This window comes from Strix aluco, chromosome 5 (assembly GCF_031877795.1).
Source record: "Strix aluco isolate bStrAlu1 chromosome 5, bStrAlu1.hap1, whole genome shotgun sequence".
Classification (NCBI taxonomy): domain Eukaryota; kingdom Metazoa; phylum Chordata; class Aves; order Strigiformes; family Strigidae; genus Strix; species Strix aluco.
The window spans coordinates 85,396,896-85,422,249 of record NC_133935.1 but is presented as its reverse complement, the minus strand read 5'-3'; the positions used below and the strand labels follow the sequence as shown (position 1 = coordinate 85,422,249).

General features: G+C 40.5%; 1 protein-coding gene across 3 annotated transcripts in view; it reads right to left on the bottom strand.

Moving 5' to 3' along the window:
* The window catches only part of MKLN1 (muskelin 1), a 99,547-nt gene that overhangs the window by 45,684 nt on the left and 28,509 nt on the right, over positions 1-25,354 (bottom strand). For 2 of the 3 annotated variants that reach the window (XM_074828071.1, XM_074828072.1), the window contains exons 5-9: positions 23,427-23,536; positions 19,275-19,467; positions 11,621-11,698; positions 10,357-10,422; positions 2,001-2,113 (exon numbers count right to left, since the gene is read on the bottom strand). In XM_074828071.1, coding sequence (XP_074684172.1) covers positions 2,001-2,113; positions 10,357-10,422; positions 11,621-11,698; positions 19,275-19,467; positions 23,427-23,536 — 560 coding nt within the window. Of the gene's footprint in view, positions 1-2,000; positions 2,114-10,356; positions 10,423-11,620; positions 11,699-19,274; positions 19,471-23,426; positions 23,537-25,354 lie in introns of those variants that run through there. The other variant, XM_074828074.1, reaches the window with a different exon arrangement.

The window sequence follows — 25,354 nt, the reverse complement described above, 5'->3', positions numbered from 1 at the left end:
CACACACACTTCTTCGCACTTCTGTTATGTCTCTTCAAAACTCCCTATACATTCAACCCATTCTCCTTTTTTTTTTTTCCTTCAAATTCCCCTATCTTAGTTCCTCTCAGCACAAGACCCTTTCTATCTTCCATTTGAATTTTCTGACCTTCCACTGCGCCCTGTAATGTTTTATCCTCAAAAATCCTTTTATAGCCGCATTATTGTATCAACTCACAACTCTTCTGCTGTGTCTCCTCCACAGCCCTCCTTTGCATATCCCATCTTTCTCCCATCCCAGCGTTACCCTGCTAGAGTCAGGCGTGAGGAACTTGAAGAGAAAACACACACTGCTCCTGGCATTGCTGATGCCTTGCATCCCAGCCAGGCCTCCCAAGCTTTACAGAAGCTCAACTGGATGCTGCAGAATCCCAGCAAGAAAGGAAATTAATCCCTTAAACACTAGAACTACACACACTGGTTTGCGCAGGAAGAAAACACGGTAACCCCTTTTTGACAGAAAAGCCCTATTTCACTGCATCCTGAGCTAGACAAATAAATATACACACTAAGTGGCTATAAAGCAAGAAAAGTGCTTTTAAAGGGAGACAAAGAAAAGGAAAGTCTAGCTGCTTATCTTTACCATATAGTTGATAAAAGAGATGAGTCCCAATTTCCCCTTGGTATTATGTCACACTCACACACCCCTCCTTATCTTAAGGAGGTAACCTGTCAGGTAAACAGTGAGAAAAACAGTAAAACCCATAGTTCAAGACAAATAGAAGCAACGTAAGCCCAGCCTACAGGACTGGACCCTGGAAAACTAAATCCGGCTTCAGCATCCTATGAGTAAAAATCCGAGTAGCCACGAGCAGTGATGAAAGGACTATGTGCGAAAAAAGCAACTTAGAAGGATATAAAACGTAAGGGCAACTTTACCCTTATACAGCTCTATTAGGATAGAAACCAGAATATCACGTTCAGTTTATTATTGTCCATTTTGTAAAGGATGTTAGAAGCAGTAAGTGCGTGACACAGAGATTTGAAGGCTACGGGAAGTGCCTTGCTGTGAGATTTTATTTTTTTTTTCCAGCTCAGGCTATTTGTCCTACTTGATTATAACCTCTAAACACCTTTGCCAGGAAAAAATGGGAGTATTAAGTGTTCTTTTATCTGGTACGGAAGCTCACAAAACAAGCTATGACAAGAAACTGGAAAAATACAAATGAGAAATAAGACTGGTTTACACTTTTTTTCAAATAGTTGAGGAAATCGGCTCCCGAATTTGTCAAAAAGTGGTGGAATCTCAAAGTCTTCATACCGTCAAGAAGAGGTTGCATGAATTTCCTGAAGTTATGCTCTGACAAACAAATAATGAACTCAAAACACAATAACCACAAGGAACTTGAACATTTCACAGTATACAGTGGAATTACACAATCCAAAGGTCTTGGACTTTTTTTGTTACCTCCTACAACCCAAGCGACATTCATTTCAGAGGTTTCATACGTCAAATACTGAGCAAAACAGGCCAAGGAAAATGGCTCAAATGAATACCACGAAAGCTCCTGGGATTCTGTGGCCTCTGGCTATTACCCCTGACCTCTAGATTTCTGTCTATGAGTTGTCCATTTCTACCCATTTTTGACAAAAGCTAAAAAAATAAACAATTTGTTTCTGAAGCTCAACACCAGCATCAGGTCTGAAATGTTTATTAACAAGTCTGGTTGCTCAGTCCTACCAAATTACTTAACTCATGTTCTACTCACTGAACTGATTTTTAGCCGATCACTCTGCTCTTGAGAAATAAACCTTTCTCCTCCAGTAACCTTAACACTTCAAATTCACATCCATCTCACACTTTCCCCAATGTAAGCATTTCAGAAGTCTTTGTAACTTGAAGGTCTGAATTTTGTGGCTCTCACTGCCTGCTATATATCAATACAAGAACTTCAGAAGAATGGCATTTTCTGTGCAACAAGTCATATTTTATTAACAATACAGATGTTTACAGAACTTGCCTCTTTCTCAGTATCCCTGGATATGCAGGTCCACTGGTTTTCCTTCACACTGTACGCCCAGAAGTCAGCCAAATCCTGAGTTCCATCCCAGCCACCAAACAAATAAACAGTTTCTATTAAAAAAAACGGAAGAACATGTTAATTTTATTTTAAAAGAAGAATGCATTTAAACAGGCTAATGCCTAGAAAACACCTGTGACAAAGAGACAGACTATCAGAAGAGAAATTGAAACCGATTCTTACTTAAAGCAACTCTCCTCTTTGAGTGGAACCAGTCACCAAGACAAAGAAATGTGATTTGGTTTAGTAATGGAGGTTTTTAGGATTGATCGACAGCCAATTCTCAAGGAGTCATTTTCTATTTCTACATTTACATAAGAGGCAATCAAATCCACAGCCTTCTGATTAAAATTCAAGACAGACAAATGAACAATATTTAACATTTTGGATACTGTGCATTTTAGTCTATTAATGACATCTCAGATTGTACCCTGATCTATATATTGGAAAGACTTGTGAGATAGCAGCAGCAAAGCTTTTTTTTGTTGTTTAGTCCATCCCCTAGAAAGAAAAACTTACTTCAACTATGAAATCCTCTTGAAGGGAAATGCCTTACATAAAGTAACTTACCTGATGTCACAAAAGCAAGTAAGTAGAAGAGTTACAGATATAAGTCAGTGTTTCAGGCCTATCTGCAGAGCTTGTCACCTTAGACCCACAACTGCTCTGTGCACAGCAAGTTCGAAGGCTTCTCAGACTCACTGATAAAACTAGATGAAGCCTCTGAACATGGGAAGCATTTAAGAAAGAAGTCTCTGTTCTGACATGGAGAGGTAACTAAGCTGCTCCCATTATAGAAACATCACTATCTGGTCTCAAATGCTAAAAATACTTCATTTTTAGACTGCATTAGAACACAACACGAAGCCAAGTCCAAGAAGAACAAGCCACTGAAGACTTGCAGAGTTTGAAAAACCCCTTTAAAACCCACAAACCAGTTCTATTATGGAGGTAATGGCCAATTTTTAATCCAACACCAATTAAAGAGCAGGGTTAGAAGCACGATTATAAAATGGGACTAGTCCCTGACCCTTACCTACCATCAGGATAGTGGTCATCACCATGGAAAGGTTACCCTGGTTCATTAACTTTAATTACCCTTCCTCCTGGACTCAGGGCTCCCAGTGTTCCCTGCAAAGAGCAGGTCCCTTTGTGCACATAAATTCTCACAGCTCACAAAACCCACATTACCACAACAGCTTCATTGATAGCCGAGAAAAATAAAAGATTTGGCACCAGCTAAGTATCCTATTGGGGCCTTGCCAAAATGTCATGCCTGCCTGTAAAGGCTTTGTTGTCTCAGATGAAATTTAATAGCAAACCTGAATGAATCTGATGAAAACTCAGATTTTGAAAGTTACCTAAATCAAGCTGTCAGAATTAAATGGCATGTAAGCACTGAAAGAGGAGTACAATCATACAGCTAGCGCGAACTGTGAGCATCCCCAGAGTCCGAGAGCAACAGTGATAACAGAAGCGCACACCAACAGTGGAGCAAACTTATTTTTCATCTTGATGTTAAACTGTAGCTCGAATGAAACAAAGGCTCCATCACTATCTAGACTCAGAATGTCTGTCATTTTTTAGTCTTAGGACATTACGGAACTATATACATATTTTTATAGGAAATTTCTGTATTTTTAAAGAAGCATTTCTCAATGCATAAATGCATCTGTTGCTGGTAATCTCAAGAAAATAATTTCTCATAGTTCTTCTGAAGTTTGCAATTGTTCTCCCATGATATAAAGAAAAAGTTGTTTGGTGGGTTTTTTTGGTTTGTTGCTTTTTTGGGTTGTGCGGGTTGCTGGTTTTTTTTGTTGGGTTTTTTTTTACCTTTCCCCCCCCCCCCCCCCCCCCAAGTCAAACTTCAGTCTGTTCCCCAACCAGTATCACACCTTCTACACAATTCAGATTTTGTGGGGAGGGTTATTTTTTCACTCTGCTTGCAGAGACCCAGCATGCATGCCTAGCACTCAGTCATTGCCATCTAAAGAACGTTGTCAGCAAATACTCAAAGAAGCAGACAGACACAGGGAAGAGATCATGAACTTCCAGGCAGCAGGAGTGGGGAAGCTTGAAGGGAGCACAGCAGTCTCACATCAATATAACTATTTCTACTTTAGTAGCACTAGGGAACTCAAGATGCAAGCAGGGCATCTTGCTCTGGCACAGGGAAGGATTCTTCCTTTGTATCTGAGCAATATGTAACGGGACAATATTGATGCTGCTTTATTAAAGCAAGCCTCTATTCTGCCTTAGGGACAGAGCAGAAGAATTTTCAAACCTACCTGCAAGGCAACAAGAAAAACATGAAAGCGGTTATATTTATCTAAAGCTTTTACCAGCTACATTTAGGAAGTCAAACTTCTCCTCCAGCATCTTAACCTTATCTCCTCTACGTTTATTTTTGAATACAAATTCAACACTTTGAATTAAATATGTTCTGTGAATATTTCTGAACTGCTTGCTTAGTCAAAAATATTTCTATAATGTCTGAGTTCTTTTCTTCCCGTACTCTCTGGAAGACTAGAAGGCTCAAGCACACTCCTCAAATTATTAGAGAACGTATGTTCACAAAAATTAACATATTGCCTGTCAACCTCTCCTTAAATTCCATTTTTCGGAAGAGTACGCAAAGCAGCCTTCTCCAATCCCTGTTAAATATCAAAAATCCTGAGGTAGTTTCAGTCGAGGTTCACATATGTTCTCCAAGTCAGCTTTTTCTACTTCTTTTTACTCCATCTCCTCTGTGTGGCAAAATCCTTAGTGGGATTCTGGTACAGTGGATCTTCCTCATCTGATCAGGATGCTACATGGCAAATTGTTAAAGCCAGGCTGATAAAAGATGCTTGGCATGTCTGAGCATCCCTGTTTTTAACTTCTAACAAACAGGCACAAAGAATACATTCCAAACCTGGTGACACATTTAACTAAATACTTTGGTCAAATGGTATTTCCATGTCTCTGCTAGAACAGTTCTCCGTAGAATATGAAAGAGTTATGGACCTAAAACAACTCTGCAAGTCATCCGGTCCATCGGCCATCTCCCAAACCCCTCACAGCAGGGCTAGCTTCAGCAACAGACCAGGTTGCAGAGGGAAGCATTCAGTTATACTTTGAATACCTCCAAAGATGGGTATTTCAGACTGTCTGGACCCCTGCTCCAATGACTGATCACCTTCATTTTTTTTTCCTAATTTCTAACTTATTTAACTGGAATTTCCCTTGCTGCAATGTGTCCGTGGCCCTTCATCCGATCCCTCTGTACCCCCCAAAATGAGTCTGGCTATCTTCTCCACGCTCCCCCATCACATAGTTGAAGACAGCTCTAAGATCCTCCCGTGAGCCCTTTCTTCTGAACAAAACCAGCCCCCTGAGCATCTCCTCATACATCTTGTGCTCCAGCCGCCGACCGCCTCAGTGGCCCCTCACTGGGTTCACTTTCAGACTGTCACCATCCTTATTGTACCAGACAGCCCAAACTGGGCAGAGTACTCCAGGCGTGGCCTCAAGTACCAAACAGAGGAACATCATCCCTCCCCTTAACCTGCTGACCATACTTCTGCTAATACGGCCTAGCAGGGGGTTGGCCTTCATCACCACAAGGACACATTGCTGACGCACATTCAGCTGTCTACCACCTTGCAAATCTTCTTTCCATGCAGTCAGTCCCCAGACTATACCACTGCACAGAGCTGTTACATCCCAGGTTCAGGGCTCTGCATGTCTTGGCTGAACCTCACAAGGCTCTCCCTGCAGCCTTGTGACTCCCAGCCCTATTCTGTAGGTCATCAGCCACTGCCCTCCCAATTAGCTACCACCCCAAACTTGCTAAGGGTGTATTTGAGAATCAGTGTCCCTAGAACTAAGAGGGACTCATCTCAGAAGTAAAAAAATCTAGGTGTATCATATCTCAAAAGTCTTCTATGAAAGGATGTCACTTCCTTATGTAGTAACCATAGATTTAGTTCTCTGCAAGCAGCTTTGTCCACTTCATAAAGGAGCACTTAGAGCACGATTATAAAGCCAGACCTTAAATTTTCTTGAAGTATCACACCACTCAGTTTCTGAATCACAGTTCAGCGTAGATAGTGGCCGGATCTAATTTTTTTCAGGCCAGGGATGGCCTGGGTAGGCATACAGTCTTCCTCTCAAATGTGAATGCACCACAAAGTTGAGTAACCTCCAGGATCCAGCAGCTGTTTGTGTTTCAGAGCTTAGAAGCCATCTGTGTTTTGTTTCAGAGATCTCTTCATCTTGTACACAAGTCCCATCTTTAAATATCTTATGGATAGCAGTGTTTTCCTCAGGCAAAACAGCATCCTTCATGTCTGCTGCTCTCACTTCATCTTTCCACGCTGCTTTTGCACCAGCCTCATCACTTCTACTGTGTTGCCCACATATACTATGGGCACACTGTGCCCACTGCTCTGAATCTCCCACTGTTCCCAACCTACAGGTTTGTTCTCACTTATCTAACAGAATGAAGTAAGCAGAATTCCTTCCTACGAAAGGAAAAGCAAAGTAATGTGCAACCAAAATAACAGAGTAGCTTCACTTCAGTGAGCGAACAGAGATAACATCAATAAAGACTATTTCGCTAATATTTTCCTTCAGAAAAATGTTTCTCTTGCCAAAGAGAATTGCAGACAAAAAAATCATCCTGGTTGCTTAGTTATTACTTCTAAAACAGACTCGTCAGAAAACTTCAGAAGGCTTTAGCAAAATGAAATAAAATATGAAAGTTTAAACAAACAGGATATCTCACAAAAGATAATATTTTTTTTGATAGAATGATTTCTATACAGTCTATAATTCTGTTACCAAAATAAATTACATGGCTTTATGGACTACACTGTCATTCACACAAAATTGTCTCTGCCCTGTAAGAGGGGAGGAGATCAATTCCACTTTAACTACGGAATTATAAACCAAATCTCCAAAACACAGTACACATATTCCTCTCAAGTACTGATGTTATACCTTAAAACTCAAATTTGGCAATCCACTTAACCATTCCCACTTTCTTCCAGAATAAACATTGCTATTTCGAAACGCATGCCACATCTGAGTTATAAAAAGGCCGAGAGGGCATAATCAAAGGTATGTTAATCAAGGTACCAGAGCTAGATGCCTACATCCTCATCCAAAACTGCATTAGGGCGTAATGCGTCTGGCAACACAGTAGTATATACAGGCCTGCATTTTACTGCTTATTTCATCAGGGCCTACATAAATAGCAGTATAGCTTTTCAGGACTGACATGCAGCACGCTTAACACACAAGAACACTGGGGTTGTTTTTACTTTGGTGTTCTGGGGATACTTTCATTTTAATCTATGCACCTGGGTTGTAACTACCCAAATACTTCCGTGTAGAAAAGGGCAGAAAACTCTCCAGCCTCCCAAATGGAGAACTACATAAAAGACATGTACCTTGCAGGAAAAAAGCAGAAATAACATAAACTTTCTGTTTTCATTTACAGTCTAAAGCTTTAAAGGATGTAACAGTGGTTTCCAACTATAACCAGGAATGCCTCTTAGTAAATGTTTCTGCACATGCATACCAAAACCAACTTGCTAACTGTGCCATCCAGAGTCGTTCCAGTCTGAGTGTTAATATGGTTAAAAGCATGTAAGACATTGTGAGAATCAGTAACTCCCGATTTATTTTTCTTTTTTATAGGAAGGTATCAGGCTGCATTCTCAGTTCTGTACCCCAAAATGCCTACACTTTCATTTCCAACTGCTTTCAGAGTTTTTCAAAGCACGAAGAACACTACACTTATGCTACGACAGCTGCAGCAGGTATTAAGAACATGAACATCAGATGGAAATGGACTACAGCACAAGTCACTGGCTGCCAGCAGAGATGCCAGAATTGCTCTTTCAGTTACTTTCAGCCTATCCTAATTGGAAGATAAAACATGCTAAAAGGCAGTTTAGACCAAGTTAAATTATATTCTACCTGAAACTTAGAGCATAAACAGAGTGTCAGTGACACAACACACTATCAGTAACTTGAGATCTATCTCCAACTGCTTACTAACCCGTATCCTCTATCCTAGCACTAACACACGTACATCCAGCAGGCTTGGTATTATTACAAAGCTTATTAAAAATGAACTTATAATTTTGTAGTCAGTAACAACTGGTTAATATTTCCTTGAGCTTAATCTAAAAGCAGAACCATTTATAAGTTCAGTTACAGCTACAGCAGGTCTGGACATCAGAGATTAAAATTTGCTTCCAACACCTATTCTATGTGATATGAAACTTCAAAACCTCCTTATATGTATGATTTTGGTGTTTCACCTCATTTCTAAAAGATAAAAGTTGAAAAAATATTATTTTTTGCAAAGGATCTCACCCCTCTAACAAGGAGTTCAAAGCGAATGTATTTTTCTTCAATTGCCAAAGACTTCTGAAAAAACAACTCAACAAGTATGTGGGTAAGGAAGGGAGGATGGAAGATGTCTTTGGAGGAAAGAGTATGCTGCTGCTCCTTTTTCCATTAATACTGGATTTGCTCAAGGTTAGCCAGGGAGCTTTACAGCTCCAGTCTGTAAAACACATCCTGACACAACTGGCTAAATTCCCACAGTCTCATTAAACACTACCTATATTCAAAAGGAAAACTCAAGCAATCAGCAACAGCTGGTTTCAAGAATAACAGCACCAAGAACTTCCCCTGGCCTGTTCATGAGCCAAATCAAATAGCACAACTGATAATCTCAAAAACATTTAGGCTTTTACAAGCCTCAGTGGGCCTGGAAGCAAAACTAAGCAATTTCCCAAATATCCCACAGAGAAGCTTTCTGAAGGTAATCCCACCACCACTGGCTAGAGCTGCAGCAAGAAAGGACTAGCATGACAAGAGGGAGATCCAGTTCTCCCACACCGGGGCTCTACTTCTGTGGGTGCTCTCCAGCCAGTTTTGTGCAAGTAAAAACAAACTATATCGATGCTTTTCACTACATTGTTAAAGCAGAGTGAAAACTTAAGTCAAAGGCAGAGATAATAAGCTTACTAGGACTTAAGAAAACCAACAAGAATGGAAACAAAGACTCACACTACCATGACTATACTGTTTTCAGAAGGTCTAAAGAACTGTCATTTCCAAGTTCACAAGCCTCACGTTTTCTTGGTGCGCTTGTGAAACAGTCCCTGTCTACTTATTCGCCGAGGCCACTAGGGAGCGTTCACAGCTGCTTTTGCAGGCAAACACCAGCAACCCTCCAGCAGCACTTCATTCTCATGAATCTCAAACCTCTTCGACCAAAAAAAAAAAGTTTGCTTTCATATACAAAATAACTCGAGTGCTTCCTCTAGAGCAGTAACTACACTCTGAGTAAAAGCCAAAGACTGCAGCTACTGCTGCATTTTTGCTTGTTCACTATGACTTAGCAAATTACTCCTGAAGGTACTATCCTGTCACATGCTTCAGTCCCCATCCGTATGACCACAACAGATACGGCCATGGTAATTTTTTTGCCAAGTCCCTCAATGCCACCCTATATTCCTCTCTGCTAGTCACAGCCCAATCTTGTTTCTCCTTTCTTAAGAGCAATCTTTTTACTCATACAAATCATTTACTTAGCAAAGATGCAGGCAGATGCATTCCTTTTTTTAGTAAGGAATGACATACCACAGAAATCTGATTAAATAAAAGCAAGACAAAGATATAGAAAATGATGGAGAACAACTGTCACCTGAACTGTTACTTATACCCCCCACCCTTTCTTTTCTCGGCAGGCTCTTTGAAACAGAGGCTGAACCATTCTTTAAACTGCTATTGGAAACATCTTTGTAAAAAAGTGTCTAACAAATTATATTTAACAGGAGTTTCTTGCACACTATGGAAATTAGAAGCCACTCCAACCAAAATACAAAGAAGGTTCCAACACATCAGATCTATTCCTCGAGCACTATTCCAAATAGCATAGTATGTAGCAGATAAGAGAAATTAGGGATGATAATTTCCCTTCTGTTGTTTAAGCTCCTGCTCAAAGAGGGTAGGAGGGACAAAAATTAAAAACAATTGTTCTTGGTTTCTTAGTTAAGACAAGACGACAACTAAGGCGTAACAGAGAACTGATAGGGAAGAAGGGGGGTGGGAAAGGCAGTTGGAGTATAGTTCCAAAGAAAAAGCAGAGTATTTAATCCAACTATTATAAAGTGCATTTTTAACCTCGAAGCCTGAAGTTAAGACAGCCTCTGAAGAATAGCACATTTGCATATTTATCTGAAAAATATCTGATTAAATAACTGAGTTAAGAAATTTAGCAATTACTCACCTGTCTGAACATCTATAACCATCTGATGGCCACCCCTCATCCCTGGTCGGCTGTCTTCCCCATCACCTTTAAAAAGAGGGAGGAGAGAGTTTTCCATTATAAGATTTTTAAACCAAAGAAAGATACAACCTCACATACGGCCTAAATACTATGGAGAAGCAGAGCAACTTAGCAACTCACCATTCTTTAAAGATTAGTACAACACTTCTTCCAGGTAGTATTCTTTTGTGCATTATAAAACTGTACAGAGTTTTATATTAAATTATCTAGTGACTGATAGTACAGATAGCTACAGTGAATACAGTACTCTACTGCACTTCTGAGAGCCTTGGAAAGGAGCTTGAGAGTTCCGGAAGCATGCCGGTCCACACAAATGAGGTCTGAGCTATCTTTGCAGCTCTCCAGGAGTGAGGACACAGACAACCTTTTGCTCCCCTTCCACCTCTCACCACCTGATTGCTGCCTGAAGGCTGAGCAGTGAGAACAGATACTCAGACAACAGGGCAGCGCACCCATGGGATGGAAGCAAAGAGGTAATGGTATAGATATAGCATAGCTAATTTTGCAACAATTACTTATTCTCACATATAAGGGAATTCCAACTGCCCAATTAAAGCAGCTTTCCAACCATTTTAGATATCTTAGGCATTCAGGACAGGTGTCATCTATGGGAAGCATTCTGCTGGAAGAGAAATCTGCTTGTATTCATACATAACCCTTCCCAAGAGGTTTGGGTACGGTGCTCCACGTTTGGCGACTGTCACCTCAAACCCCACATTTGCTGTATGACAGTGATTTTTGTACTTTGCAGACAAAGCTGCTGCTATGAGTCTCCTTTCAAGGCAGAAAGCAACGGATAGACTCTGCAGTTTAAATTTACCGTGTAACAGACCAAGACTTCAAAAGATGCATCTTAAATTTAAAATACTCCCTGTTAAGATAACGTATTTATTTGCCACTCCTAGCTGTACAGGTGTTAAATTCAGTCATATAGGTAACTGCTCTCATGCTTAACCTATATTCTGAGATTTGTTTCTGAACTGATTAGCTAGCCTTGTAGTTACAGCTAGTGTTCCTTACTCAACCAGAAACCAAGCTGCATTTCACTAACTTTGCAGACAACTGCAAATTTTTCATACACAAACCATTCCCTAGAACAACGGTCCTAGAGGAGGCTTTCTTGCATCATCTTCTTGCTCAATATCCTCAAAGGAACAAGATAGAACTGGCAGTACATGGGTTGTATCTTAAGAAATGTCCTTACCTTTGGTGCTTTTGGGGATGATCTGTCCCCAGCGAGGTTTGTATTCTTGTTGACTGATATACTGATTGAATAAGCCATCTGTAAAACAAAAATTTTGCTGTATGAAACGTTTATACTTCCATTATAGCAAAATCACTTTCAATACAGGTAATTTCAGCCTAACTCAACCCAGTATGCTACTTCAAAGTCTTAAAATTAAGTAAATCTTCTATACGAGTCACTTAGTTTGTTAAACTTGTTAATGAACTAAATGTGTAAGCACTAAAATAAAAAGAATACTCTTTACTAGATCAATGAAGAATTACCCAGTTTGCCTGCCAGGTCATGCCAATTGTCTATAAATCTCCAGTGTGGTGTATTTAATTAAGAATAGAATCCCTCCCCTTTATTTAAGCAAAAGAGAAGTTGTCAGTGCATGTAAAATTCAACCATTTTAGTACATGTTTAGTTAAAACTAGGTCAGGCAGCATCTCTGGAGCTTCCTCTAAGAAGAAGAGGGAATAAAAGCAGATTGTTTAAATGCTACGATATGGGACAACCAAGCACTGGATGAAAAACAAAATAATAGTTTACATTCTCTTCAGAGGGTTAAGCAAGAAGAGAAACAGAAGACGCATTAGGTCACTGGCCAGATATGCCAAGTGCAGCATTTCTGTAATTAACTGTATTAACTCCAGCACTCTCCAGGCTCCCCTCGTGCCTTCCTCTCTCCCTCTGTACACCTACCACGTTTTGCCTCTTCAGCATCGAGAGGTCAGTTCCCAATTCTGGTTACAGGCGATCAGTCTATCATGCAAACGTTAATTTTTTGATAAGGAGATTTGTATCACCCACAATCTCCGAGATTGCTCTTCAGTCTGGGAAGGGCTTAGCAAGAATTTGGAGAACTTGTTGCTATTGCTCTTCAAACGCCTCCTCTAAAAAACCTACCTTACCTTCTGCAGGCACAACAAACTATTCAACTAGCCTCTTGACCACTGCTCACTGGCTATATCCCACCCATCACCCCACCATCTCAAGACACAAGCTCTTCGTGACAAGAGTTTGTTTCACTTTTATTCATTGTCTCAAAAAAACCCACGGAGTTCAGACACCCAGTTTACATCACTAGCACAGTGATAACTACCACAGGCAGATTGAGGACCTGAATCCCAGATTTACACAGGTTTGTATTGAAACGGTACGTTGCACATACACTGCTCAGACGTAGGATGCATTTGGGGGGTCCTTAATCACGTAATACCCAACAGCTATGCTCTGTGGTAGAATGGTACCCCACAAACTTGCTCAGGAATCAAGCTTTACGTTCCGCAGCAGTGAAAAGAAAAACAAAATTACTAAATTGCATCTAATACTTTTTCGTTCTTCCGACCCCAGTAATTGTGGCTTTGAGGTAAGAATTTAACAGATTATGAAAGCCTCCATTTATTTATAGAAAATCCCTTGGTAGGCATACAGACAAAAAAGAATAATCCTTACTGCACACATCCCTATTTATTTACAAAAAGGTAAAAATCTTTGTTAAGCATGACACAATGTTCAGAGAATATTTTAAAGCGTTTCCTGGCATCCTGTAGTTTGTCGTGACTGAAATCCAGGTTTTAATTAAAACCCAAGCCAGCAAGTACTTCCTGGGAGAGGATGAATACTCTATTTAGAGACTATCTAATAGGAAAATAAGGGCACTCAAGAGCTCCCGAAAGGTGCTGAATTTGGTCTTAAAATACAAAACTGCTTTCAACTTTCATAAACTCAGCTCCGCAAGTTTTTCAAATTAAATACTCTGTGGAAGCAGGGCAGATTTACTTTCACCTGTCTTAGAGCCAAAAACATCAGCTCTCTCCTCACATCAGGTAATTGAGGAAAGCCAACAGTTGGCTCAACATATGTAGAAAAGTGGTTTATTTTGGTTTTAAGAGTAGGGTTCCTAACTCCCAATTCTTCAGCATTTATGAAGTTGGGACAAGGCACGAGAGGCTTTAAGCTTGAGATTTCATGAATTCCGATTCAGAAAAGCCAACTTCTAAGAGGACAAATGCATGCGCTGCAAGAAATCCCACACTGACTCAAGCAGATTTTTCTAGCCACAAACCTAGACAGAAATCCAGCATTTTGGTTACCATTAGAGTGTTCAGTCTTCAAGACAGAACGTAAAACTGCATTTATCCCTATGGCAGCCAATAGATAATTGGACATAAATAGCCCAAGAGGATGAATTATACCACATATGATCTGAAAGGGTGATTTAACCTCTCTCCCATGCTCAACACCCACAGGCTGCACTTGTCAAGATATGACACTTCTCCCCTACTGTGCCTTCAAGCCTCTTTTAATAATGCTTCTTGTCTTCCATGGGACATTGGTTTGGAAAGACTCCAGCTTGCTTCCCAGAAATGTTTCTTTCTGCTGGGAGCAGTTCCACATTCATTCTACTTGCACTGCAAACCAGCAGCAGCTTGTTTTGGAAGCTGAATCACCACCTGTCTGACACCACCAGGGAAAAAAAGGAGGATTTCTAGGCGGATTATGTATCCGATGCCAGACCTATTCTAGCTCACTCCTTACGTTTCTTGCTGGGATAGCACTGCTGACCAAAAGGTCTCCAAAGCTTCTGCGAGGCACTGAGGACCAGATCTAGGCCTGCTCATGTTTGTCAGCTGCTTCCAATGAATCAGTAGTTTAAAATACATTTTTTTTTTTCTATGGGAGTCTTGAAAAGTGTTAAGTGCAAGTTTTTAAAAGGAAGTCTTTTCCTTCGCTCCGGAGGCCTCATTTCAATGTCCATGTTTACTCTCTAAAATTACTGCCAAAACCAGTACTTTTATTTTGTACTATTTTCAAGCCCTTCGCAGCAAGTTGTGACGCATTTTGGATGTAACAACATGAAGTTCACAGTGGTTAAAGCTTAGTAAATTCTACCTCCCTGATAACCAAAGCCTTTATTTTGTCAGCCAATTACAGGTTACCTAGAAAGGATTAGGACAAACATAGCGGAGAAAAATATTTAGCTTGCTGAAGTCAATCGGGAACAAGTAAAAGTTGTATTAGTTTCTTTTTAGACAACATACATCTGTAGATCAGAGTACTAAAATCTATTCACTTCACTGGCAGTGGCTGAAAAAAAACTTCAGAGTGGCATTTAGCCCATAATTTCTGGGTGTTGGGGTTTGTTTTTTCAAGATTTTTCTTGAACCAAAGAAAAATACTCAAAACACCTAAACGAATTGAGGTTTTTCTAGTCACAAAATTCCTTCTAAAGAAAAGCTGAAGCAGAAAACAAAAATGACACCAGATAAAAATCCAGCCATCACTTGACAGTTTCCTCAAGACACGGGAGCAACGACGAAACGCACAAATTACTTCCAGCCTCAAAGCTGTAATATTCTCCCGCACTTTATTCTTAACAAAAACAAAACAAGATTTGCTTTCAAATCCCTACAAGGTTCCTGCATCTACACAAACCCTACCGTGTACTTACCAGAGGCTTTGGATCCCTAGCAAGCCTCTCCCCTCCATATATCCCAGTACCACAGAGCAGCAAGCCAGCATCCATACTTTCCCAGAACTGAATCCAAGCATATTTGATAGTAAAATTAAGGTAAATATGTCTGTCTAGAGCTTCCAGGAGAATACAACTGCTCCTGTGCATCCCAAGTTTTGGGAGCCATTTCAGCCTGCAGTCTGTGTATCACAACTTCTTGTTTGTCGCACAGGGCCAACTTGTCAACAGATAAACACTTATCACATACTGACACAAGAACTGTCAAAGGAGCACCTCGGTCCCCAGAATACTAATAAGAAACTAACAGATCTTCAATCCATTTCATGCAGCTTTCTATGTCTACAGTAGCTGCAAACAGCTCAACTAAGTAATTTGCACTCCGCATACTCTCTGTAGGAATATTAAGCAGATTTTTTTTCTTCAATAATATAGGCCGTCTGAAAGCTATAGGAATGAATCCAAATGTGAAGCATTTGAACCAAGTCTGTGAACCAGCTGAGATTTAGGGAACCTTTTATTTTTGAGAGGAAGTCAGGCAGCTGCCAGAGTTTCCATTTGCCCGTTTTCTAAGTGTAATGCACAAGTCAAAAGAATCTGCGGGAAAAGTGTGGCTGCCTGCCACTGAGCTCTCAAAAGAAATCATCTGGTGATGTGAGGTGGAAGACAGCGTTCATCATTAGCAATGCAAAAGAACAAGAGTTAGCTCTGCTAGCACTAATTCTTGACCACCTACTCTTTTTCTACATGACTAAGTCTATGGAAATAGCCTGCAAGAGATGCATCGCATTTCACTTTTTCAATACCTACCACTGCAAATATTAGCCTCTACAGAAGACGTTTTAGGCTGAACTGAGTGTGCAATCTCTGTCAACCTCATTGCACTCCTGTTTGTTCCTTTAGAGTAATGAACTCCGAGATCAGCAAGAGGTCAGAAGTTCACATATTCATATCCAGTCTGTTACAGAACAGTTCGTTCTTTGAACAATTTCAGGGATAATTTAAGGATCTGTATGTCTCAATTAACTCTACACTTCAACTACACTACCCGGACCATACACAGGACTAAAGTTAATCTGCTCTTATTTGGAAAAACAACGCATCAGAGAGAAGTTCAGTCGTAAGAACACCCACACCTTAGAGACTAAGCAGCAAGCTATGGAAACTTCACAACAGAGCTGCTAAGTAAGTAAAATGGAAAAATGCTGGGTGCTAACAAGCCTCTTCCAAACAGAGGAGCTCAAGAGAGACGCAGAACTGAGTAAGGACAGGTAATGGTGGAGGACCACACGGAGCAGATGGTAACGATACTATAGGAGAACGTGTTGAAGGCTGAAAACATCTATTCCCATCCTACCAAGAAGAAGGATCCAGCTGTCAAATACCAGCTACATTCAACACCTTGACTTGACTGTCATCTTGTGTAACTCTGGACAAACTACTCCAGCTGCAGTTTCAGGTTTTTTGTAGATATCGGAAGAGGTTTGTCCTATCCTCTCCCCCAGCGTAGCCCAATCAGCTCCCTGACCTGGTTTCCCATGTGGCAGCACGAGCACCAGTGCCAGCAAGCGAGGGGCCAGGGGACACAATGTCCTGAGTAAGGGCAGGATTGACCCAGTTAGTAAAAACCCACAGTTGTGTCAGCTTAACGCAAATATGGGATACAGCCTTAGTGTGTCGGGATGGATAGCACTTCTCTCTGAAGGGTGCTGGGAGACAACAGAGCTTTAAATGAAGACAGCATAAAGAATTGCAGGAGGATGGGGGAAGGAAGGTTAATGTATTCAAAGACAAGCAAAACCATTAAGGATGAGCAACAGAGCAATGGGAGATGTGTACACTGACATTTAACTTCAGCTAGTCAGGTGCCAGGTTAAAAGGAACCAACATAAATATCCTCACACATATTATTCTGTCCCTCAGAAGCAGTGACAAAACTTAATGATGCTACTTGAAGACTCTCCCACTAAGTTATCCACAGTCTATTACTAGAAATACTTGCTTCTGTACTTGCTGGAACAACAAAGGACTGATAAAAGAAGCTACAGCTTATTTCTCTAGTTTCTTTAAGTGATGCTGAGTTCCTCAGCCTCCAAAAAGGGACATGATCACAAGAACTGGGGAAGCAGAATTATTTACATCAAATCTGACAAGAAGCAAGTATCCATTTGTCAGACAGTACAAGACAAGACCTACAGTTTTCTACCAGGCAAGTCCTTTGCCAGTACCTCCACACCTGGGAACGCTGAGCGCTGCAGACAGCAACCCACTCTCAACATATAAGGGGAAACAGCAACACCACGTCAGCTCAAGTTCTAGGCAAAAACTGCTGGCTAGAATAAATGCAGTATGTTAAATATTAAGTAGTAAGAGAAATTAACATGTAACAGCTCAAAAAAAATGAGAGTACAAACATTCACTTCATTAGTGCCCAAGAAAAAAAAAGTAGTCCATTTTTGAGGGAAATTTTTCAGCACATTCTAGACTTCTAGTGAAATTCCATTCAAGAAATAGCTTCTACTACAGCCTGCAATGAAGTGGAAAGAGGACGGCCTCTAGGCACTGATGAGATTAAGCCACAGCCAAGGCAGCAGACCGATGCATTGATAAAATCATCACCAGCAGCATACAGTACTCCTCTGGCTCTCAGCAGATCCTGTCTCATATTGGTGGTCACATCAGCTCCCGCCAGGCACTCGTGTCTTTGAGAAACACTGCAAAGACAGTAACAGCCAGGCACAGCTCCCTGCTGCTTTCTCATCCTGCAACCCTCCCTTGCCCTTAAGATTCAGGAGGAAGCTGCCAGTTGCAAAATGCCCCTGCATTGCAGGAAGCTGTTCACGCTCCCATCCCAGCCAACAACACTACGTTGTCTCAGGAGGGCAGACAACACTCAGGAGGGTGAGGATGAATGCTGGCAATTCTCAGTCTCAATGCTTGGAGCTGCTCAGAGAGCTCAGCGCAGGGCACAGCTCAGCTGTTCTATCTATACAGTCGAGAAACCTTGAGCCAAAACCCATAGCGAGCCATTTACTGCAGTTTTTAAATGACCCGGTGCAATAAGCTCCCTAACATTGTGCTTAATTGAACAGCTTACTCACAAAAAGATGGATTTTCATGGAAGTCAAACCCTGATTTTAAAGCTCTCATATCCTGAGAACCACTTCCAACTTGAGTGGTACAAACCACACTGATGTAGTCAAGCAGGTATGCTGGCATCTATCCAAAACGTATTATAAAATGACTGATTAGCCCAGAATTAGAAAAAAACATCTCTGGTGCCAGACATCCATGAAATTGGTCCACTAAGCCCCTAACTCTGCTGGCATCAGACAAGGTTCTCTTCAGCTAGTACAAGTTTCCCATAAAAAGCGTCTGCACATAGTGCTCCTTGACTACACCCACAGTCACCAGCACCTCTGTTTTATCAGACTGTCATCCAAAACCACTGCACAGGTCTCAAGAAACACTTCAGTGCAATCGCCCAACTCTTTTTGTATCCCATTCTATCAACAGACAGTACATCTCCCCCATTTTAGGAGCCAAGAGCTGTTTACACACAGTGCTTCTACACTGACAGTTTCCAAGTAAAAAATTAATAGTAGTTACAATGAAACTGGCTGCCAACAGCCTGCTCCACAAGGGAAAACAGGCTCTGCCTCCACTGCGACTTCTACACCATTCTCCAAAGAGTATTTTCCCCATAAGCAAAGACAGAATTCTCAAATACAACTGAAAACTTCTGCTGAAACTCCAACTAGATGGTAAGCTCTAACCAGAAACCATGATACAGATCACTACTGAGAACTCAAGTTTTATGCTTCCCTGCTCACCACTCCAGTGATTTTTCTGATAGTCAAGCCCACCTTCAGCTTGCCAGCCACTTACAAGAACTTATCGTTACCCCCTCAAGTGCACCACACAGTCACCTCTGGGGGAAAGAGTCTCCAAAAGTAGCAGTGGTAAGATATTTCATGACTGAATTTTTAGCCTTCCTCATACACATACTCACAAGTCCAAAAGTTGACAGTACACCACACGAGGTATGAAACAGTGGTCTAGCCAATTCTACTACTAAGTACATTAACATTCAAAGCAGTACTATTTCAATGGTTTTTTTAAAATTAATATACGAGACTCCTCTGATTCTCTTACCATTCACAGCTTTTTCTATCAGTTCTTCGCAAGCATCAAAGTCTCCCTTCAATACCAGTTTGTCGTGCAGGTCTGTCAACATGGGGTGCTCCAGAGCAATCTTTGTTTTCTTCTGCAGCGACTCAAAAGCTTCGGTGTAGTTGTGCTGACGAAAATGCTTTAGGCAAAGGCGAATGGCTTCCTGTTCGCGGTACTACTGGAACACAAGAAAACCTATGAGACATGTAGATTTTTCTTTTACTAGCACTGCTGGGCACTACCTGTGAACCTGTCTGGAGACAGCAGCAGGATCCCTTATATATGCTGCACATAAGTTACTCACGAGCTTACAGGGGAGCGCTGTACAAAAAACATGACAAGCTGTGCACGCATTTACTTTCCAACAGTATAGAAATTATACAACTTGGTATCAGCCAATTTAATAAGCATACAAGAAGGGAGTGCACGGTGTCCCAGATCTCTGGAGTGACCATTATTTCCCCCCCATCTGCTTGGCCCTGCTGTTGGAGGCCTGCACGAAGTACAGAGCAGGAAAAAGCCTTCGCTATCAGCATTACATAATTTGATTGTATGACTCTTATATAACAAAATAATTTAGAAGAGTAAGTAGGTCACAGCTTTTCTAGAAGCAGAAGAAAAAAAGAAAAAAAAAAAAAAAAACGTGAGAATAGGAGTACTTGCAATGACCACTGCTCCTGCAACGGGAAGGCAGAAGGCTGGGCTGACCCCAAATCCTGCGGGTTTGTGAGGGTTTCGGATCAATGGCAGCAAGGATTTACACGCACACCAAAGTTTTGCTTTCAAAATACTCCCTTGAGTAGTGCATCTTGAAGCAGAACCCCTGCTTTCATACCACAGGTGAGCCAAAGCTGCCCATTTCCCACTCAGCTGTGGGAAGCGGTGAGAAAAGCTAGAGAAACCCACGCTGGATCAAACACCCAGGCACAGACACATGAGGGAATAGTAAACTCTGCGTAAGAGCTACAGCTTGTGCTGTTAACCCACCAAATCATCCACTGCGTTTTCAAAGCTGCTAACAATATGCATAAGTAACACAGATTTTTAAATTGATAAGTAGCAGAACGGGTTATTATAAATAGACTCTTCAAACCTAAAGTCTAAGACATTAACGAAAAAAAAATAATCTCAATTTCCATCTTTAACACACATCTACTGTGGTAAAAAGCAAATCTAACTTTAAGCATCTATAAGACTGATCAAATTAGACAACAGATTTTACTCCTAAACGGACACCACTGTTAAAAAGAGAAGTTTATGGTATTCAAACAAACAGAATTTTTCTGAAAATCTGGAACTAACACTGACATTCAACAAAAATTTGTGTTCTCGAAATAATGGCTCTATAGCGAGATTCTCAAACTGAAGCAGCTAAAAAGAAACACGGCCATGTGCTATATTTTTAGTTCTTAATCCATCAGTATTTCACAGCTGCAAATAGCCAGAACTATGCATTTTTAGAAAATCAGTTCCCAGCCCACATGAAAAAGGCCAAGGACACGTACCAATAAAAATGCGAGACTGTGGCAAAGGAATACTAAAGCTAAAACAGAGTTTTACAGAACAACTGGAGAATAAAATAAACTTTTTTTCCCTAAGAGACACCTAAGCCACTGTCTTTAAGCAAATGTTCACTTACATCAGTCAAGGCCAAAACCACATTAGATTCCTTGTTGCTCAAAGGGATAGAAAGCAAAAGGATAGCTGAGCACCAGTAATAACCAGCTTCTGCACTTTCAGCTCCCCTAGTTTAGACATCAGACAAAATTCAGACTTGGAGTATTTCCATTGAGTCTCTCATGACTGATAGACTTGGCTTATAAAAACATGAAAGGACTGTTGAACGTAGGTTGGCCACTTAACACAATATAAAAGTTGGTATTTAAGTGACACCATAGCAGCACTTTGGAAGTTAAATGCAAGAACTTTTTTTTATGCAAAAAGGTGTATAAAAAGTATGTAAAAGCCTCCTTTTTAAATGCTGTCATACAGGTTTAAAGAGATCACAACCCAAATAATAAGCTTTGATCTGAAGCCATAAATAATTCCTATGGTTAAAAACATAACAAGAGCATGAGACTGTTATTAACAATGTCAAATACACTAGTAGAATTAAAAATATTGAAGCGCTCATTATCAAAACCAACAGCGACAGCCATCGATAAACTGCCACTTCTTCGTTGCTGAAGTATGCCCACTCTTCAGTAAAAGCAAAATGGGAAGGCTTTCAGAAGGCAGTAGGTTGAGCTGGACAGCAAGGAAAAAGCAGTAGGGAGGGAAGTGAGGAGCATGCTTGCTGCTTGGAGTCCTTATCTGTTACCCTCAACTCCGCTCCCTTCAGGAATGGGAGGTTTTGTTGGCTGAAGCACACACAACAATGTGCAATGAGCAATTCCATCTGATGTCTCAGGCAATAAAGAATTATTAGATTTCAAAGTCTTTGAGACTTCCAAGAATATGCATGAAAAAAATTCACACCATCTCAAAGCACTGGAAAGAAACAGGTCAACTTTTCTGCCTTTCCCCAAATATGGGTCAACACATATCCTCCTACGTGGATCCAGCAACAGTGGCCTCTCAGGACTGTGAGAGAGGAGGACGTCAGCGAGACATGTGCTCATCACCAAAAACTTGGCAACTGATCCTAGTAGAGCCCAAACAATCATGACTAAGTCTCTGCCTTGCTGCTTTAGGGCTCTAAGCTTTAGAAGAACAATGCTGGCACCCCTTGAAGAAGCTGTCACTACATACATGCTGACCATTAAAATTGTCGATTCCATGGGCTAAGATGGAACAAAACAGATGCTGACATCATCATCAGATGGCTCCTGACCAAAACAAAATAAAAATCAGAGCTTCCTGGTTGCAGCAAGTGGTCAAAAATGCCAGAAACATCACCATGTGCAGAGGCAACAGAAAGAAGCACAGAAAAATATCAGCAGCCTCCGTCAACCGGACTTTTCAGAACCGGACATCAGCAGTCAGCAGACTAAAGACTGCAGTAACACTTTAATCATAAAGCAGCTACAGGCAACTTCCACTGTGACTGTTAGTGCTGGTTTTAAATCCTCCATGAAGAAGCTTGTGATGTTGGTATAAACGCATAGGAGCCAGATAGCATGGCCACAAGGTTTCTTTACCACACTGGCAGCACCATAAACTGGTGAGGGAGTCTCAGTACTACCAAGCACAATCTTTATACCCTTTTAAGTTTTTCCTTCTGGAAGCAGAGATACGCTGCTCCACTACTCAGTCTTATTCAGCTGGGAAGGATGTCTTCTCTGCAACACAATATGAATTTCATTAATTGTTCCAGAAGATCTATGCATAAAAAGCAGCAACAAAATGAATTCTGGTTGTCCATGTGCACTTCCCTCCCACAGGAGAGGCATGTGTTGTACTCAAATACAGTTTATACAAATAATGTTTAGAACCCTTTGAACTTTCTGTCTATCACAATGACCAACAGCATAAATCATCTCATCTCACAGTCCAGTGGCATCAGCTCCCCTCTGCTCCAGAGTATTCAGCAAAAAGACAGTAAGAGGGAAACATTAGAAGGGTAAGGAGCTGCAACAGGAAAGACACCAACATGGATTCTCTTTAAAACAAGCTCATTTTTATACCTTGTAATAAAAGTTGCATATGTAACCCAAAAGGCTCTAGGCTCACATATAGCTCTACAGAAGGACTGGTATGGTAAAGAATGATTAATCAAAAGGCTAGAAGAGGGAGAAATAGAATCTGGTTTTGTCAAGATTCGTTTCCCTTCCAATACAAATACTGTTTTACTAATATTGTCCCCTTTGACTCAGTGTTCCTTTCCTTTATGTTTTTCTTGTGATGTCTCCTTAGCAGGTTAGAGTTGTTTTTGGAGGCAGTGGTTTTGGGATTTTTTGGCGTGTTTTGTGGTGTGGGTTTTTTTTTTTTTTTCCAAGAGAAAAAGCCAATACAATTCAAAAAGATTCACTAAGAGTGGAAGTCAGCCATGTGGTTTGAGTTTTAACTATGCGTGTTTGTTGTCTTAATAGCTGATATTCAAGGAATGAAAAGGTCACGTAATTCCAGTAAGAGAAGTTTCACAAGATTCTGAGACTGCAAGTCTTCAAACAGGCATCTAAAATGCAGGCCTACCTTGCTGTACCAGTTGAGGCACGGTTGGACCACATCTGGATCATCAATGCCATTAAGTTCAACATACCAGATACTAAAATTGAAGCTAGGTCCCCAGGATAAGAGTGGAACTGGAGAAAAAAGGAAAAGGAGAAAAAGGATGCATAAACATCAACTGACCAGTGCATTACTCTCATCAGGCTATACATAATACTATTTCAACAGAATGCTTTTAAAGGTCACACAAAATTCCGTATTTCTGATTTGACATAAGTTCTAGTTCATTTAAGTAAGCTTAGGAAAATTACCAAATACATCACGTTAAAGTTGTCATTTAAAGCACATTAAAGTAAAGTTGTCACGTTAAAGCAAACTGTGCCGAGCAACACTAACACAGCAGATAGATCATTACAAAGCAGAAGCTTGCTTTCAACAAAAGAATAAAAATACTATCATTTAAAACAGCTCAAAGAGGCAACAAGCTTTGACATGGATGGGAATCACGAGCATACTAGCGACAGTATTTGCTCCTCATAGTACATTTATTTCCACATTTGTCAGCAACAATTATTTTCCCTAATGGTGAAGACAAGAAGCTTGGGTATTTTAAATTTTACAAAATTAGTAACGTCTGCAAGTTGTGGAGGAGGGAAGGAGGGAAAACTGTCAGTTTCCAATTTAAAAACTGTATCTTTTTTTTTATTTTAAAAACTTAAATCTGTGCAGTTTTTTGGCTAACACTGTTTTATCTGTGTGTTGGAACTAACAGACTTAAAATACTAAAAGACCCGTGAAACACACTGCAGCCTCTCACCTAAGGCTTCTCTACCACTCTGTGTCTTGCACTGATCTATTGATTAACCTGCAGTTAAGACTTGGTTCTAGTTTTTGAAGCAACTCCAACTCCCAGAAAACTTTTGCATGAACTCTGACTCCTTAAAACTGCAGTGAAACCAAGTGGTTTCATTTCAAATACTTTTGTTTCCTTTTTATTTGACCGTAAGTGATAAACAGGAAAAGATAGTATTAGAGATGAATGAGTAGTCACCAGCAACAGCATGGAGTCCACTACTTCCCCCCCTGCCACAGAAACTATTTTTGCCACAGAGAAATTGTTTGTTGTCTTTCAAACCACTATGAAATACCACTGAGATTAACTTGTTGAACTAAGGGTTTTCTGACCTACTCCTTGAGGAAATAAAAACCAAAATTTGTCTCAAAGCTGTTCCTGAGCTCTTAAAGGTTCTTAAGCATTTATACTTCAAACAAGATAGATCTATTATTTTTCTGCAATGTGTTTGGGCACAAAGCATATGTTCAAACACATGATTTTCTAAATTTTAAAGGGTGTTTCTACAAACCTATTGCTAAAGACTGATGACAACTTCTGGGAACAGTCATGAAGAAAAGTGATTTTTAGAAAAGATCCAAAGAGACTTTGAATATGCAATTCTTAACTGATTTTAATATCCATAAGTAGGTACGTTACATGTTACAGCTCTGAAATCATCCTGTTCAAACAGTTTCTTTCTACCTAATTGTTCAGCATACAAAGCAAGATGCTTTCAGAGCAGTTCCTAGTAGGTGCGTCTTTGTGGAGACAGGAGAGAAGTGAACTGGACAGAAAAAACAAGAGTCACCTGTCTTCCATCCACACTGCATATGCTCTGCCCAAGAAACTTTTTTGCTTAGTTTTGTCCTCTGCACAAGATGAGTTCTGCCAATATGGTACCTTAATACCATAAAACATTACTACTTTTGAATCCAAGTACACAAATAAGTGTAATTCCAGATATCCCACTTATTATGGCATCAGACTAACAAAATTCTACGTGTAAGGGTAACACCTTTGATCTGTCTTCAGACCTGAACACACAGACCAAGACCAAACCGAAGTTAAATTTGGTATTTGCTCAGCTATAAAGAATCAAAGCCTATCCATCGGCTTA